Here is a 14,662-nt window from a genome sequence, read left to right on the forward strand (position 1 = left end):
TTGCATGCCACTGTAAGTACAAGAATGGAGATGTCTTGTACTCTGCAGTTACGTATGGCTTTGGTGAAATCTCTTCTGGAATATTGTGTACAGATCAAAGGTTAAGGAAGGACATATGTTCCTGAAGGCATGGAGAATAGGTTCTTCAGTTTGTTTCACTTCATATGAGAAGTGATTAAGTAAACAGGTCCTTTGTACTTAGAGTTTAGAAGAATGAAAGGGGTCACAGTAAAATGTTCAAATTCTTAATGCATTTAATAGGGTAGATGTGGAAGATGCATCTCCTTGTTCCGTTGATTGAAACTGGCATGCACAGTTTCAAAGTAAGTCAGCTATTTAGTACAGGCAAAGGTAAGAAATTTTTTCATCCAAAGATTTGGGAGGCCTTGAAGTTAGATTTTTAGATTTCGGGGTGTATGAGGTAAAGTGAAACTCAGATTAAAGATCTGTCTTAATATTATTGAATGACCTACTTTTGCTTCTGCGAGGAAATCTGCAAATGCTGGAAAATCAAACAACACACACAAAATGCTGGTGGAACACTGTCAAAATGAATCCAAACTCAGGTTGGAGGAACAACACCTTATATACCAGCTGGGTAGCCTCCAACCTGATGGCATGAACATTGACTTCTCTAACTTCCATTAATGCCCCTCCTCCCCTTCTTACCTCATCCCTGACATATTTAGTTGTTTGTTTTTTTTCTCTCTCTCTCTGCCCATCACTCTGCCTGTTCTCCATCTCCCTCTGGTGCTTTCCCCCTCCCCCTTTCTTTCTCCCGAGTCCTCCCGTCCCATAATCCTTTCCCTTCTCCAGTTCTGTATCACTTTCGCCAATCACCTTTCCAGCTCTTAGCTTCATCCCACCCCCTCCGGTCTTCTCCTATCATTTCACATTTCCCCCTCCTCAAATCTCTTACTATCTCTCCTTTCAGTTAGTCCTGACCAAGGGTCTCGGCCCAAAACATCGACAGTGCTTCTCCTTATAGATGCTGCCTGGCCTGCTGTGTTCCACCAGCATTTTGTGTGTGTTGTTTTTACTTTTGCTTCTATTTTTATTTGTTCTTTTTAGGATCAACTTCTTGTATTTAGAGATATGATGCGAGGTAAACATAGATGTTTGGAAAAGCTACAATGGAATGCAATGGATCAGATTTTTATGAATATTGAATGAAAGGCTGGTAAACAGTACTGATTAACATTAGGTACTTTATTTTGGCTATGCAAGATTCAATGTGCTGTGGTAGTTTTGCTGATGTATCTCTTTTAAGTACTTGCGAGTAGCCTTAGAATGATCAGTGCTGGAGAATTTTTGTTTAGTGTTATAGCCCAGAGCATATATTTTGGACACTAGTTCTGGGAAGGTAAGTTTTTCTGGAGATCCAATCATTAGTATTGTATAAAAGTAAAGTGGAGCAGGTCCTTTGTCATTAATGAGAAACTTAAGTTTTCATTGTCAATATTTGGTGTCTCAACTGAAAAAGTCTGGTACTTTTGGTTTACAGTTTACAGTGGGAAATGATTTTACTACAATTGTCTGCCAGTAAATCAATTTGTACTTGGGGTTAAATAACCACCAGTTTGAATCCAAAACAAATTAAATTTGAGGCATTGAGAATTCAATAAATGTTATTAACATCTTTTGGATTTTGTCATTTATGCAATGTTCTATTTGAGTTCTTCAGTCAATAACCAAAAATATGGTGACCCCTTTAAACTCAGTCTTGTTTCTGTAGATGCTTTACCAATTATTAATAATGTGAAAGAGTAAAATGAATCTTACTATGATCTCTTTCTACTTAAAGGCATAAACCACAGAAGAAGTCAGCAAATGGTGTGTCGCAGACTGGTGATAACATTGTAGTAGCCTACTACTTCTGTGGGGAACCAATTCCATACAGGACATCTGTTAAAGGACGCGTGGTAACATTAGGGCAGTTTAAGGAGCTGTTGACTAAGAAAGGGAATTACAGGTATGCATTCCAGATCTGAGATTTCTGTTGCATTGAAGGTAAATTGATGACTTAACATTTTCATTTGTGTATGGGGAGAAATGAACAGTTATGGAAGAAGAATTACCTTTATGTCAAAAAATTAAAAGCTGCAACAATGTGATTTGAAAATCCCTGGAGAAAATGTGTATCTGCCTAGATTTGCAGATTAAAGATCTTTGCCTAAGTGATGTCAGCCATATGTTTTGGGCATTTGATTTAAATGACACCATTACTGCTATTTATTGCTATGCTTCCAAAACCATAGCATGACCCAAGATTACTGTTCATCCAGCCAAGGAACTCTAAACTGATTTATTGTGTTTCAACTTCATGTAACTGGTGTTTTGAAACTTTTCAATTTGTATCTTAACAACTTTAAGGAAAATTAAGGAGTCTGTACCCTAAGATGAAGAACCAGACACAAGTTTATAAGAACATTGATTTGCACTTTTTGTTCGTTGGTGTCTTTGCCCTCATTAAATGCATTAATAAAATCAAAAGATTGATTATTCCTTATTTGGTTATAAAATAAGTTACCACAACATCAGATAGTTAGGCACAGATGGATTAAGAACTAAATATCCAGTTCTTTATCTGCAAATCTGAGTTTATCTGCAGATTGAATTCAACAGGAATAACTCAAGTTTGCAGATAATGAACTGGATATTTTGTTCTTAATCCATCTGTGCCTAACTATCTGATGTTGTGGCAACTTATTCTATAACCAAATAAGGAATAATCAATCTGTAAATTTTTTGTGTGTTCTTAGCGAACCTAGACATCAAAAGTGTGTGATGTAGCTGATATGAATAGGGGCAGCATGGTAATGCAGCATTTAGCGTAAAGCTATTACAAAGCCAGTGATCTGGGTTCCATTCCCGCTGCTCTCTGTAAGGAGCTTGTATGTTCTCCTTGTAATCGTGTGGGTTTTCTCTGGGCATTCCGGTTTCCTCTCACATTCCAAAGACATACAGGTTTGTAGGGCAATTGGTCACATGGGTTTAATTGGCTGGCATGTGCTAGTTGGGCCAGAAAGGCCTATTACCATGCTGTATTTTTAAAAGTAAAATTATTCTCATTAGCATAGTTAGCAGCACTGTACCACTAGCAGAATATATAATATCTCCTGCAATAGGGAGGATAAACCAAACTGGGGTTCACTTGAGTCATGCTAACACCACTGCTGTTGTTTAATTGGGCTGAATTTAGTCAAAAGTCATTCATCTCTGCAGAATTTTAACAAGCAGATGGCCTCCTGTCATCTCCATAGAATGCTTGATTTGTTTCAGTCATGTAATCTTAAGAGTTAGATTGCTTTCTGTACATAGTCTAATGCAGGAAAGAGCATGATTAGAGGAAGAAAAATTAACAAGAAAAAGCAGAATCGACCTTTACTTTCCTAATCTGCTTAATTCCAGTCTGAGAATATTTTCTTAAAATTTCCTAATTGTGGTGTTTGATCTTTTTCTTTTGCTCTGCAGGTATTATTTCAAGAAAGTGAGTGATGAATTTGACTGTGGGGTTGTGTTTGAAGAGGTTCGTGATGAGGAAGCAATTCTGCCAATTTTTGAGGAGAAAATTATTGGAAAAGTAGAAAAAATTGACTAAATGCAATTCAGCCATGAAGAGTTTCTAATGGTACAAGAGAAGTTTCAGCTGCTTAGAGTGTTTAAAAATGCATTACTGGGGGTCACAGTGGTTAACTGTGGAAAATGCATCAACCTGACATATTAAGGCTTCCAGCTCTCCACAGGGATATTTTACAACTGCTCGTTACAGCAGAAAAAAAAATGGTGCTTTCATCACCAAGGTCTGCCAGTGCAGTCCTTTGTATGGGGAATGTTTGCAGCATTATCTTCTCTTTATCAGTATATTTCAAACACTAAGTGTAATGTAGCATTGTAAAATTGTATTAGAAATTGTAATATGAAACTGTTTACTAAAGCTGCATATTTTTGATATAATGTAATCTGAGGAAAATAGCATTTTTAATGTAACAGTGCTCTTATGTTATTTTAAAACATACATACAGGTACTTGAGCTCACCAAATGTGTACAGCCATGTATTAATAGCTATTTTGTCCACATTTCAAACCATTGATAGGTGTTTCTCTACTTACTGAATGGATGATTATCACTTCTGGCTTGTCAGGGCAATGGTCATCAAAAAAGTTTATACATTACCTTTGCAAACACTACTGTATAGGCCTTTTTCACAGGGGGAGAAAGTTCTACTATTTCATAAGACCCAATCAAAATGTGTATGCTCGGAAGTAATTGACTGATATCAGTCTCCCACTTCCCATCCCTTACTAACATATTGTCGGCACCTGGCATGTATGACTTTGGTGCTTGTTAGTTTCTGTGCAGTTGCAGTTTTGGCAAGAGGAGGAACTAAATCCTAACAAATTTGTCTTTAAGTACCCACTACAAATAGCTTAAATGAATTAGATTTGATTTATTAAGTAGGCTAGAGCATGATTTGGAAGAGCATGGGTGTTGATTTTATTTGCTAACTCCAGCACTGGTTAAATTGGTTGTAATGCTTTGCATTTGAAAAATCATACTAGCTTCATTTCCAACATGAAGCTGGTAATACACCAGGGCAGTCAACATCATAGAACATTATAGCACAATATATGCCTTTCAGCCCACGAAATTGTGCCAAACTTTTAATCTACTCTAAGATCAATATAACCCATTTGTCTTACTTAGCCCTCAATTTTCTATCATCATGTAATCTATCTTCAAATTACCATGCATATTTTTTAACACTTTAAGTCCACAACTTGCAATGTGCACTGTCTCTGCTGGCTCTGTTGCTGTACTGACATGGGTGTTTATGATGAAGTTGGCCACATTAGTAAGTGATCTGTTCAAATTATCTAGTCAGTTTCAAAAATGTCATGCTGTTTTTTTTTAAAAAGACATTGTATTTAATTTTTTCGTGGTATATGCAATCGAACAGTTTAATAAGTTGCAAATGTCTGGAATTGAGAGTCATTAAACTAGCAACAAACATGTGTAAAATATCATGCATTCTATTCATCTGGACTATTGCTTGCCTAGTAAAGGACTTGGACTTCCCTCTGTGAAATTTTTAAGATATTGCTCTTAAGAGCAAAAAGAAAAATAAGCCAAACTGTTAATTCTTGATGCTTAATAATAGTTCTTAATTTCCAATGTTTGGTACTTTGACAAACACTTTGTTCCCCCTAATTAAACATTATTGTAAAATCCATTGGTACCAAATTTTAATTGTGTAGTAATGCTACCTTTTTAATTGTTAATGAAATTCAGTTCCTGAGACATACTGTCTCCTGAACAAAGCAAAGGCCTGTACAGTAAAAGTTACTGTTAATATGATTTTAATTTGGAAACAAAGAATGAATTGCCAGAGAAAAATCATCTTTTCACCTGTTAAGCCTCATTCTGTGTTGGCTGATGTATGACAGAACACCCGGAGGAAGGTATCCCTGTTTCTACTCTGTTCAAAAGGGCATGAATTTTGATTTTGAAACTTCATACTGGAAGTTGGGCTTTCACCCACATGCATATTTATAGATGTAACCAAATTGTTATGCCATTACCCCATCCACTCTCCATTCTGATGGCATTGTTCCTCTCACAATTTAATTTACTGCCATTTGGCTGTCAAAATTTTTAGAAACTGGGTTTAAAACTAATGAGGGGTGTTTCAATCTGTTACACAGAAATGATAATTAGATACAAGTTTGATTAAGAATCCAGTAAGTCTAAGGAACAGCCTAAAACAACATACTTGTTTCTGAAAGGTATTGTGTAAATAAAAATACATCACAGAGTGCCTTTTATATTCAATGCTGTTACCTGTCTGACGCTATGTGACCCCCACCCCCCCCACCCCCAATGACTGAGGAACAGGTCTCCTCATCCAGGGATTTGCAGTACAGTTTTCTCCTCCTGCATTTGGTGTCCAGCGGGATTTTTAAGTGGCCCTGCATTCACGGGTTTTGCATTTCCCTTTTTTCTAAGGGTTTCCATTGTAAATATGTACATTTTCTAAAGATGTCTTCAAGTAGCAGCACGTCAGAAGATTTAGTTACCTGGTTTCAGTCATCTTTCAGTGTGCTGACTTGTACAATTATCTTTTAAAAGGTACTTGGACAATAAAGAAAAGAAAATCAAGTGACTTCTGTGTACTTTCTATATCTGATTGGAACTTTGTTGGTCATACTCTGTTTTTCTGAACATGGGCTAGCAATTAAAAACCTTGGACCAATGATCATGGTAGCTGGGAAATTAAATGATTCTGAAATAATAACATTTGTATCACTAGCGGTGATAGTAAAGCAGTGAGATTGGTGTAAAAATGCATCTAGTTCACTGAGATCTAATGTGGGATCTATAAGTGTGTCCATTATGATAGCAATTAGGGATGGATAATAAATGCTGGCATTTCTATGAGAAGGTTGTAACTGATAAATCATTTATGTGGCCTAATATAGAGTTCCTCTTAAAATTCTTCCCAAAACACGTCATAGATTTCATTCACTTTGACCATATTGCCTGTTGAACATAACATTTGTATATCGCTCCTTCACTTACTACTTGAAAGAGGTTATTTATTGCAATAAAGAAATTATAGGAAGAATTGTACTCGTGAATATTTTAGCATGCAAGTGTGAAAACGGCAATGAACTAGCATAAAGCAGGATGCATGGGTGCTATTAAAAGGTAGATGCTGTTTTGACTATTTATTAGCAACAGCCAACTAGAAAATGTAAACACAGAATGTAGTATTCTTAACCCCTTTACCAAACCAACAATCACTGGGGTAAATTTGAGGGGCTGGATGCTAAGTGCACTGGTCTCACAGCTAAAATACATTTGTGCTCTACTACTGGGCTTGAAAGCAGAGTGGCAGGTCAGAAACTGCTGTCTAAAGATGAAGAAGGATTTAACTCTCTATATATTTTGCTAAAATGATTAAATTGGCACCAAATGATCATGTATATTATAGGAGCTTATTTTGGCAAGAAAACTGAAGAGCAGTTGAGACACGAGACTGCAGATGCTGGAATCTGGAGCAACAAGCTATTTACTGGAGGAATTCAGCAAGTTGAGCAGTGTGGTGATGAGAAGAGAAAACATTGTCAATGTTTGTGATTGAAACCCTGCATGAAGGCAGATGCTGTTTGACTCACTGAATTCCTCCAATGGATTGTTGTTTAAAGAGCAGTTTATTGATTTTTACTATTATATGCTTTCAATGACTATAGTTTTTGAATAAGATGCAATGCAGTTATAGTGCACAATGCTGTAATTTAAAATTCAAACTGATTTAACCTAGGTTCAAAGATTGATCCTGGGAATGAATGAGCATTTGATGGCTCTGGGTCTGTTCTCACTGGCGTTTAGAAGAATGAGCAGGGATACCTTTGATATCTCAAATATTGAAAGGCCTAGATAGAGTGAACATAGAGAGGATGTTTCCTACAGTGGGGGGTAGTCTAGGACAGCCTTAGAACAGAGACTAGGAGAAATTATTTTAGCCGGAATTCATTGCCACTGATGAGTGTGGAACCTAAGCCAATCCATATACATACTTAAAGTGGAAGTTGATAGGTTTTTTGATTAGTAAGGCTGTCAAAAGGTTGCAGGGAATGAGGTATGAGAATGGGGTTGGAAAACATAATAAACCAGCCATAATGGAATGGTGGAGCAGACTCAATTTCAGTTCTATGTCTTATGGTCTTTAATGCTTTTCTTCCTGTTTTATCCCTGCGTTTTCCAAAATATGTGACTTTTAGACAGCAACAAAACGCATTGGGGAAGCATACTGTACAATGATTTTGTATAATTGTTGCAGAAGGTGAGTTCTTGTTCTCTAGCTATTAAGACGAGCATTCAATTGGCTTTTTTCTGCTATATCATGACACTTTGATGATATTGGATCATTGGGTTCTCATCGAAGGAAGATGGGATTTGTACAGAGAAATGGTTTGCACCTGAACTGGAGAGGGTCTAATCCTAGCAGGAAGGTTTGCTGGTACTGCATGGGATGAGGGTTTAAACTACAGTTGCAGTGGGATGGAAACCAGAATACCAGAACATATAGTGGAGTGGTTGTGGCGACATGTTGTTAAGACCTCAGACAAAGTCAGGAATCAAAAGGTTGAACATGGCGGAACTAATGTTCTGAGTTGGGTATATTGTAATGCAAGAAATATTATAGGAAAGGTAGATGAACTCAAGGCATGGATCAACACGTGGAAGTATAATGTTGTAGTCATCAATGAGACGAAAGCAGGAGGTTGATGATAGAGCAAAATTGCAGTCAACAGGATGAGTTGCAATGTAGAAGACAGACAAAATCAAAAAGGATGAATGCAGGACTGAAAATGTTATATTTGAATGTGCGCAGTATATGGATAAGACATGAACTTGTAGTACTGAAATCATGAATGAGAAAATCTGCAGATGCTGAAAATCCGAGCAACACACACAAAATGCTCGAACTCAGCAGCCTAGGCAGCATCTGTAGAAAAAAAAATACAGTCGGCTGTACTTTTTTTCCCATAGATGCTGGCATGCTGAGTCCCTCCAGCATTTTGTGCAACTTGTAGTACTGTTACAGACGGGCATGTTTTAGGTATCGTTGAATCATGGCTGAAGGAAGATTACAGCCGAGAGCCTAATGTCAAAGATGCATATTATATACAAAGGACAGGTAGGAAAGCAGAGAGAGTGGCATTGCTCTGTTAGTAAAAAAAAATTAAATCAAATCATTAGAAAGGGGTGATGTAGGGTCAGAAAATGTTGACTCATTATGGAATCAGAATCAGGTTTATTATCACCAGCATGTGATGTGAAATTTGTCAATTTAGCAGCAGTAATTCAATACATAATCTAGCAGAGAAAGAAGAAAAAATAATTGTAATAAATAAAATAAAACAAACAAGTAAATCAATTATGTATATTGAATATTTTTTTAAAATGTGCAGAAACAGAAATACTATATATTAAAAATAGTGAGGTAGTGTCCAAAGCTTCAATGTTCATTTAGAAATCAGATGGCAGAGGGGAAGAAGCTGTTCCTGAATTGCTAAGTGTGTGCCTTCAGGCTTCTGTATCTCCTACGTGATGGTAACAGTGAGAAAAGGGCATGCCCTGAGTGCTGCTGGTCCTTAATAATGGACGCTGCCTTTCTGAGACATCGCTCCCTAAAGATGTCCTGGATACTTTGTAGGCTAGTGCTCAAGATGGAGCTGACTAAATTTACAACATCCTGCAGCTTCTTTCGGTCCTGTGCAGTTGCCCCTCCATACCAGATGGTGATGCAGCCTGTCAGAATGCTCCCCACGGTGAAACTATAGAAGTTTTTGAGCGTATTTGTTGATATGCCAAATCGCTTCAAACTCCTAATAAAGTATAGCTGCTGGCTTGCTTTCTTTATGACTACATCGATATGCTGGGACCAGGTTAGATCCTCAGAGATCTTGACACCCAGGAACTTGAAGCTGCTCACTCTCTCCACTTCTGATCCCTCTATGAGGATTGGTATGTGCTCCTTCATCTTACCCTTCCTGAAGTTCACAATCAGCTCTTTCGTCTTACTGACATTGAGTGCCAGGTTGTTGCTGTGGCACCATTCCACTAATTGGCATATCTCACTCCTGTACACACTCTTGTCACGGCCTGATATTCTACCAACAATGGTTGTATCATCAGCAAATTTGTAGATGGTATTTGAGCTATGCCTAGCCACACAGTCATGTGTATACAGGGAGTAGAGCAGTGGGCTAAGCAAGTAGCAATGGCTGGAATTTCTGGAAGCAATTCAGAAGACAAAGGAAATGTACATACCAAAGAGGAAGACGCATTCTATAGGCAAGATGACAGGAGAGAAGTCAAAGCCAACGTAAAAGCTAAAGAGTGGGCATATAATAGAGCAAATATAAGTGGGAAGTTAGAGGATTGGGAAGCTTTCAAATAATAACAGAAGGTAACTAAAAAAGTCATTAAGGAGGTAAAGATGGAATACAAAAGTATTAAAAAGGATATCAAAAGTTTCTTCAGATATATAAAGCAAGAGTGGATATCAGATTGCTGGAAAGAGGTAGTAGTGATGGACGAGGAAATGGTAGATGAACTGAATAAGTACTTTGCATCAGTTTTCACTGTGGAAGACACTAGCAATATGGTGCAAGTTCCAGATGTAAGGAGTCATGAAGTCTGTGAAGTTGCCATTACTATGGAGAAGGTTCTTGTGGAAACTGAAAGGTCTGAAGGTAGGTATTCACCTGGACCATAGGGTGCACACCCCAGACTCCTCCCTTTCCCAGTGTAGAGTGCCCTCCTGCTTCAAAACATCCACCATTGTTCCTGTACCCAAAAAGACCAAGGTAGCATGTCTGAATGATTGGCATCCTGTCGCACTCACCTCAGTAATAAGCAAATGCTTTGAGAGGCTGGTCAAGGACTACATCTGCAGCATGCTACTGCCCACACTGGACCCCTACAATTTGCCTACTGACACAACCGATCGACAGATGGCACAATAGCCACAGCTCTACACACCGTCCTTGCACATCTGGAGAAGGAGGATGCTTATGTGAGAATGCTGTTCTTGGACTACAGTTCAGCATTCAACACCACAATTCCCTTCGACAAGAAACTCAGAGACTTCGGCCTTCACCCTGCCTTGTGCAGCTGGATCCTGGACTTTCTGTCAGATCACCGGCAGGTGGTAAGAATGGCCACCCTCACCTCTGCCATTCTGACCCTCAACACAGGTGCCCTTCAGGGCTGTGTCCTAAGCCCCTTTTACTTTTTGTATATTCATGACTGTGTCACCACTCACAGCTCCAATCTGCTAATTAAATTTGCTGATGATGCTACAGTGATTGGCCTAATCTCAAATAATAATAAGGCAGCCTACAGAGAAGTCATCACCCTGACACAGTGATGTCAAGAAAACAACCTCTCTCTCAAAGTCGCAAAAACAAAAGAGCTGGTTGTGGATTACAGGAGGAATGGAGACAAGCTAACCCCTATTGACCTCAATGGATCTGGAGTTGAGAGGGTGAACAGCTTTAAGTTCCTCAGCATAGACATCACCGAGGATCTCACGTGGTCTGTATATACCTGCTGAGTGGTGAAAAAGGCACAGCAGCGCCTCTTTCATCTCAGACAGTTGAAGTTTGGTGTGGGCACTGAAATCCCAAGAACTTTCTACAGGGGCACAATGGAGAGCATCCTGACTGGCTGCATCACTGCCTGGTATGGGAACTGTATTACCCTCAATCGCTTGACCCTGCAGAGAGTGGTGTAGGCAGCCCAGTGCATCTATAGATGGGAACTTTCCACTATTCAGGACATTTACAAAGACAGGTGTGTAAAAAGGGCCTGAAGCATCATTGGGGACCCGAGTCACCCCAACCACAAACTGTTTCAGCTGCTACCATCCAGGAAGCGGTACTTCAGCATTAAAGCCGGGACCAACAGGCTCTGGGACAGCTTCTTCCACCAGGCCATTAGACTGACTAATTCATGCTGACACAACTGTATTTCTATGTTATATTGTTGTACATACTATTTATTATAAATTGCACATTGCACATTTAGACAGAGACGTAACTTAAAAAATTTTTACTCCTCATGTACATGAAGGATGTAAGTAATAAAGTCAATTCAATTCTGCAAGATGTGGGTGAAGAGCTTGTGGAGGCATTAGTAATGATCTTTCAAGAATCACTAGATTCTGGAATGGTTCTGGAAGATTGGAAAACTGTAAATGTCACTCCACTCTTCAAGAAAGGAGAGAGACAGAAGAAAGGAAACTGTAGGCCAGTTAGTCTGACCTCAGTAGTTAGGAAGATGTTAGAGTCAATTGTTAAGGATGTGGTTTGGGGGTATGTGGAGGCACATGTTAAAATAGGCTACAGTCAGCATTGTTTCCTCAAGAGAAAATCTTGGCTGGCAAATCTGTTAAGAGTTCTTTGTATAAATAACAAGCAGGATAGACAAAGGTGTATCAGGTGTATCAGTTGATGTTTATTTGGATTTTCAGAAAGCCTTCGACAAAGTGCCACACATGAGGCTGCTTAACAAGTTACGAGGAAAGATGTATTACAGGAAAGATTCTAGCATAGATAAAGCAGTGGCTGACTGGCAGGAGGCAAAGAGTGGGAATAAAGGGAACCTTTTCTGATTAGCTGTCAGTGACTTGTGGTGTTCCATGGGGGCCTGTGTTGGGACCAAGACTTTTTACATTATATGTTAATGATTTGGATGATAGAATTGATGGCTCTGTTGCAAGTTTGCAGATTATATGAAGGGGCAGGTAATTTTGAAGAAGTAGAGAGGTTACAGAAGGACTTAGTCAGATTAGGAAAATGGGCAAAGAAGTGACAGATGGAATACCGTTTCTGGAAGTTGTATGGTCATACTCTTTGGTAGAAGAAATGAAAGGGTTGATTGTTCTCTAATTGGAGAAAAAAATACAAAAACTGAGACACAGAGGGACTTGGGAGTGCTTATGCAGAATTCCCTAAAGGTTCATTTGCAGGTTGAGTCTGTGGTGAAGAAGAAAACTGCAATGTTGCATTCACTTCATGAGGACTAGAATATAAAAGCAAGGATGTAATGTTGAGACTTTATAAAGCACTGGTGAGGCCTCACTTGTAGTATTGTGAGTAGTTTTGGACCCCTTATCTTAGAAAGGATGTGCTGAAACTGGAGAGGGTTCAAAGGAGGTTCACAAAAGTGATTCCAGGTTTGAACTGATTCTCATATGAAGAGTGTTTGATGGCTCTGAGCTAGTATTCACTGGAATTCAGAAGAATGAGAGGTGAATTTGTTGAAATCTATTGAATGGTGAAAGGCATTGATAGAGTGGTTATGCTTCCAATGGTGGGAAAGTCTAGAATAGAAAGCTGAAAATAGAGAGGCATCCTTTTAGAACGGTGATGAGGAGGAATTTCTTTAGTCAGAGAGTGGAGAATCTGGGGAGTTCGTTGCCAAGTCTGTATGTATATTTAAGACAGATGTTGATAGATTCTTGATTGGTCAGGCCATGAACGGATACAGGGAGAAGGCTGAGAGGAAAAATTGATCAGCCATGATGAAATGGCAGAGCAGACTGATGGCCTAATGCTGCTCCTATGTCGTAAGGTCAAGTCAAGTCAAATCACTTTTTACTGTCATTTCGACCATAACTGCTGGTACAGTACATAGTAAAAACAAGACAATGTTTTTCAGGACCATGGTGCTGCATGAAACAGTACAAAAACTAGACTGAACTACATAAAAACAACACAGAAAAAAAAACTACACTAGACTACAGACCTACCCAGGACTGCATAAGGTGCACAAAACAGTGCAGGCATTACAATAAATAATAAACAAGACAATAGGCACAGTAGATGGCAGTAAGTTGGTATCAATCCAGTCTCTGGGTATTGAGGAGCCTGCTGGCTTGGGGGGAAAAAACTGTTACATAGTCTGGTTGTGAGAGCCCGAATGCTTCGGAGCCTTTTCCCGGATGGCAGGAGGGAGAAGAGATTGTATGAGGGGTGTGTGGGGTCCTTCATAATGCTCTCTGCTTTGCGGATGCATGGTCTTAATGGTGCTATATCACAGACCGCTCAACAGTCCAAGAGAATTAGTAACAAATTTGTAGAGAGATTGCAGATTGTTGCTAGAAAAATAAGGTTATTATAGCAGGTGATTTTAACTTTCCACATATGGACAGGGACTCCCATACAGTAGAAGGACTAGATGGGATAGAGTTTGTCAAATGTGTTCAGGAAAGTTTCCTTCAGTACATGGAAGTCCCAATGAGACAGTGTGCGATACTTGAATGAGACAGGGCATGCGACAGAAGTTTATGTAGGGGAACACTTTGCATCCAATGATCATAGTAGCATTAGTTTCAAGGCAGTTGTGGAAAAGGATAGGTTTGGTCTATGGTTTGAGATTCTAAATTGGGGAACGGTCGATTTTGATGGTATCAGAAAAGATCTGGCAAGTGTGGATTGGTACAGGTTGTTTTCTGACAAAGCTGTACTTGGTAAGTGGGAGGCCTTCAAAAGTAAAATTTTGAGAGGACAAACCTTGTATGTGCCTGTCAGAATAAAAGGCAGAGATAACATGATTAGGGAACCTTTGTTTTTGAAAGGTATGAGGCCCTTGTTCAGAAAAAATAGGAGGTGCATAGCAGGTATGGGCAGGAAGGAACAAATGAGGTATGTGAGGAGTATAAAAAGTGCAAGAGATCACTTATAAAGGAAATTTGGAGGGCTAAAAGAAGGCATGAGCTTGCTTTGGTAGACAAGGTAAAGGAGAATTCTAAGAGTTTCTACAGTTATGATAAGAGCAAAACGATTGCAAAGGAAAAAATTGGTCCTCTGGAAGATCAGGATGATAATCTATGTGTGGAGCTAAAACAGATGGGGAAGATTTTAAATGGATTTTTTGCATTTTTATTTACTCAGGAGATAGACAGGGTCTGTAGAAGTGAGGCATAGCAACTGTGAATTCATGGACCCTATACAGATTACAGAGGAGGGGGTATTTGCTAGCCTGATGCAGATTTGGGTTGACAAGTTCCCAGAGCCTAATGGTGTTTTGTCAGACCCTGTAGGAGGCATGTGCAGAAATTGCCTGGGGTCCTAGTAGAGAAAT

General features: G+C 39.0%; 1 protein-coding gene across 6 annotated transcripts in view; it reads left to right on the forward strand.

Annotated features, from left to right (window-relative positions):
* axin1 (axin 1) overlaps nucleotides 1–6,164 on the forward strand; it is a 156,740-nt gene extending 150,576 nt beyond the window's left edge. For 4 of the 6 annotated variants that reach the window (XM_059979112.1, XM_059979113.1, XM_059979115.1 and 1 more), the window contains 2 exons: nucleotides 1,805–1,972; nucleotides 3,475–6,164. In XM_059979112.1, coding sequence (XP_059835095.1) covers nucleotides 1,805–1,972; nucleotides 3,475–3,601 — 295 coding nt within the window. In that variant the 3' untranslated portion in view covers nucleotides 3,602–6,164. Of the gene's footprint in view, nucleotides 1–1,804; nucleotides 1,973–3,474 lie in introns of those variants that run through there. The other 2 variants (XM_059979117.1, XM_059979116.1) reach the window with 2 other exon arrangements.
* Nucleotides 6,165–14,662: the final 8,498 nt, after the last annotated feature.

This window comes from Hypanus sabinus, chromosome 9 (genome assembly GCF_030144855.1).
Source record: "Hypanus sabinus isolate sHypSab1 chromosome 9, sHypSab1.hap1, whole genome shotgun sequence".
NCBI classification, from domain to species: Eukaryota; Metazoa; Chordata; class Chondrichthyes; order Myliobatiformes; family Dasyatidae; genus Hypanus; species Hypanus sabinus.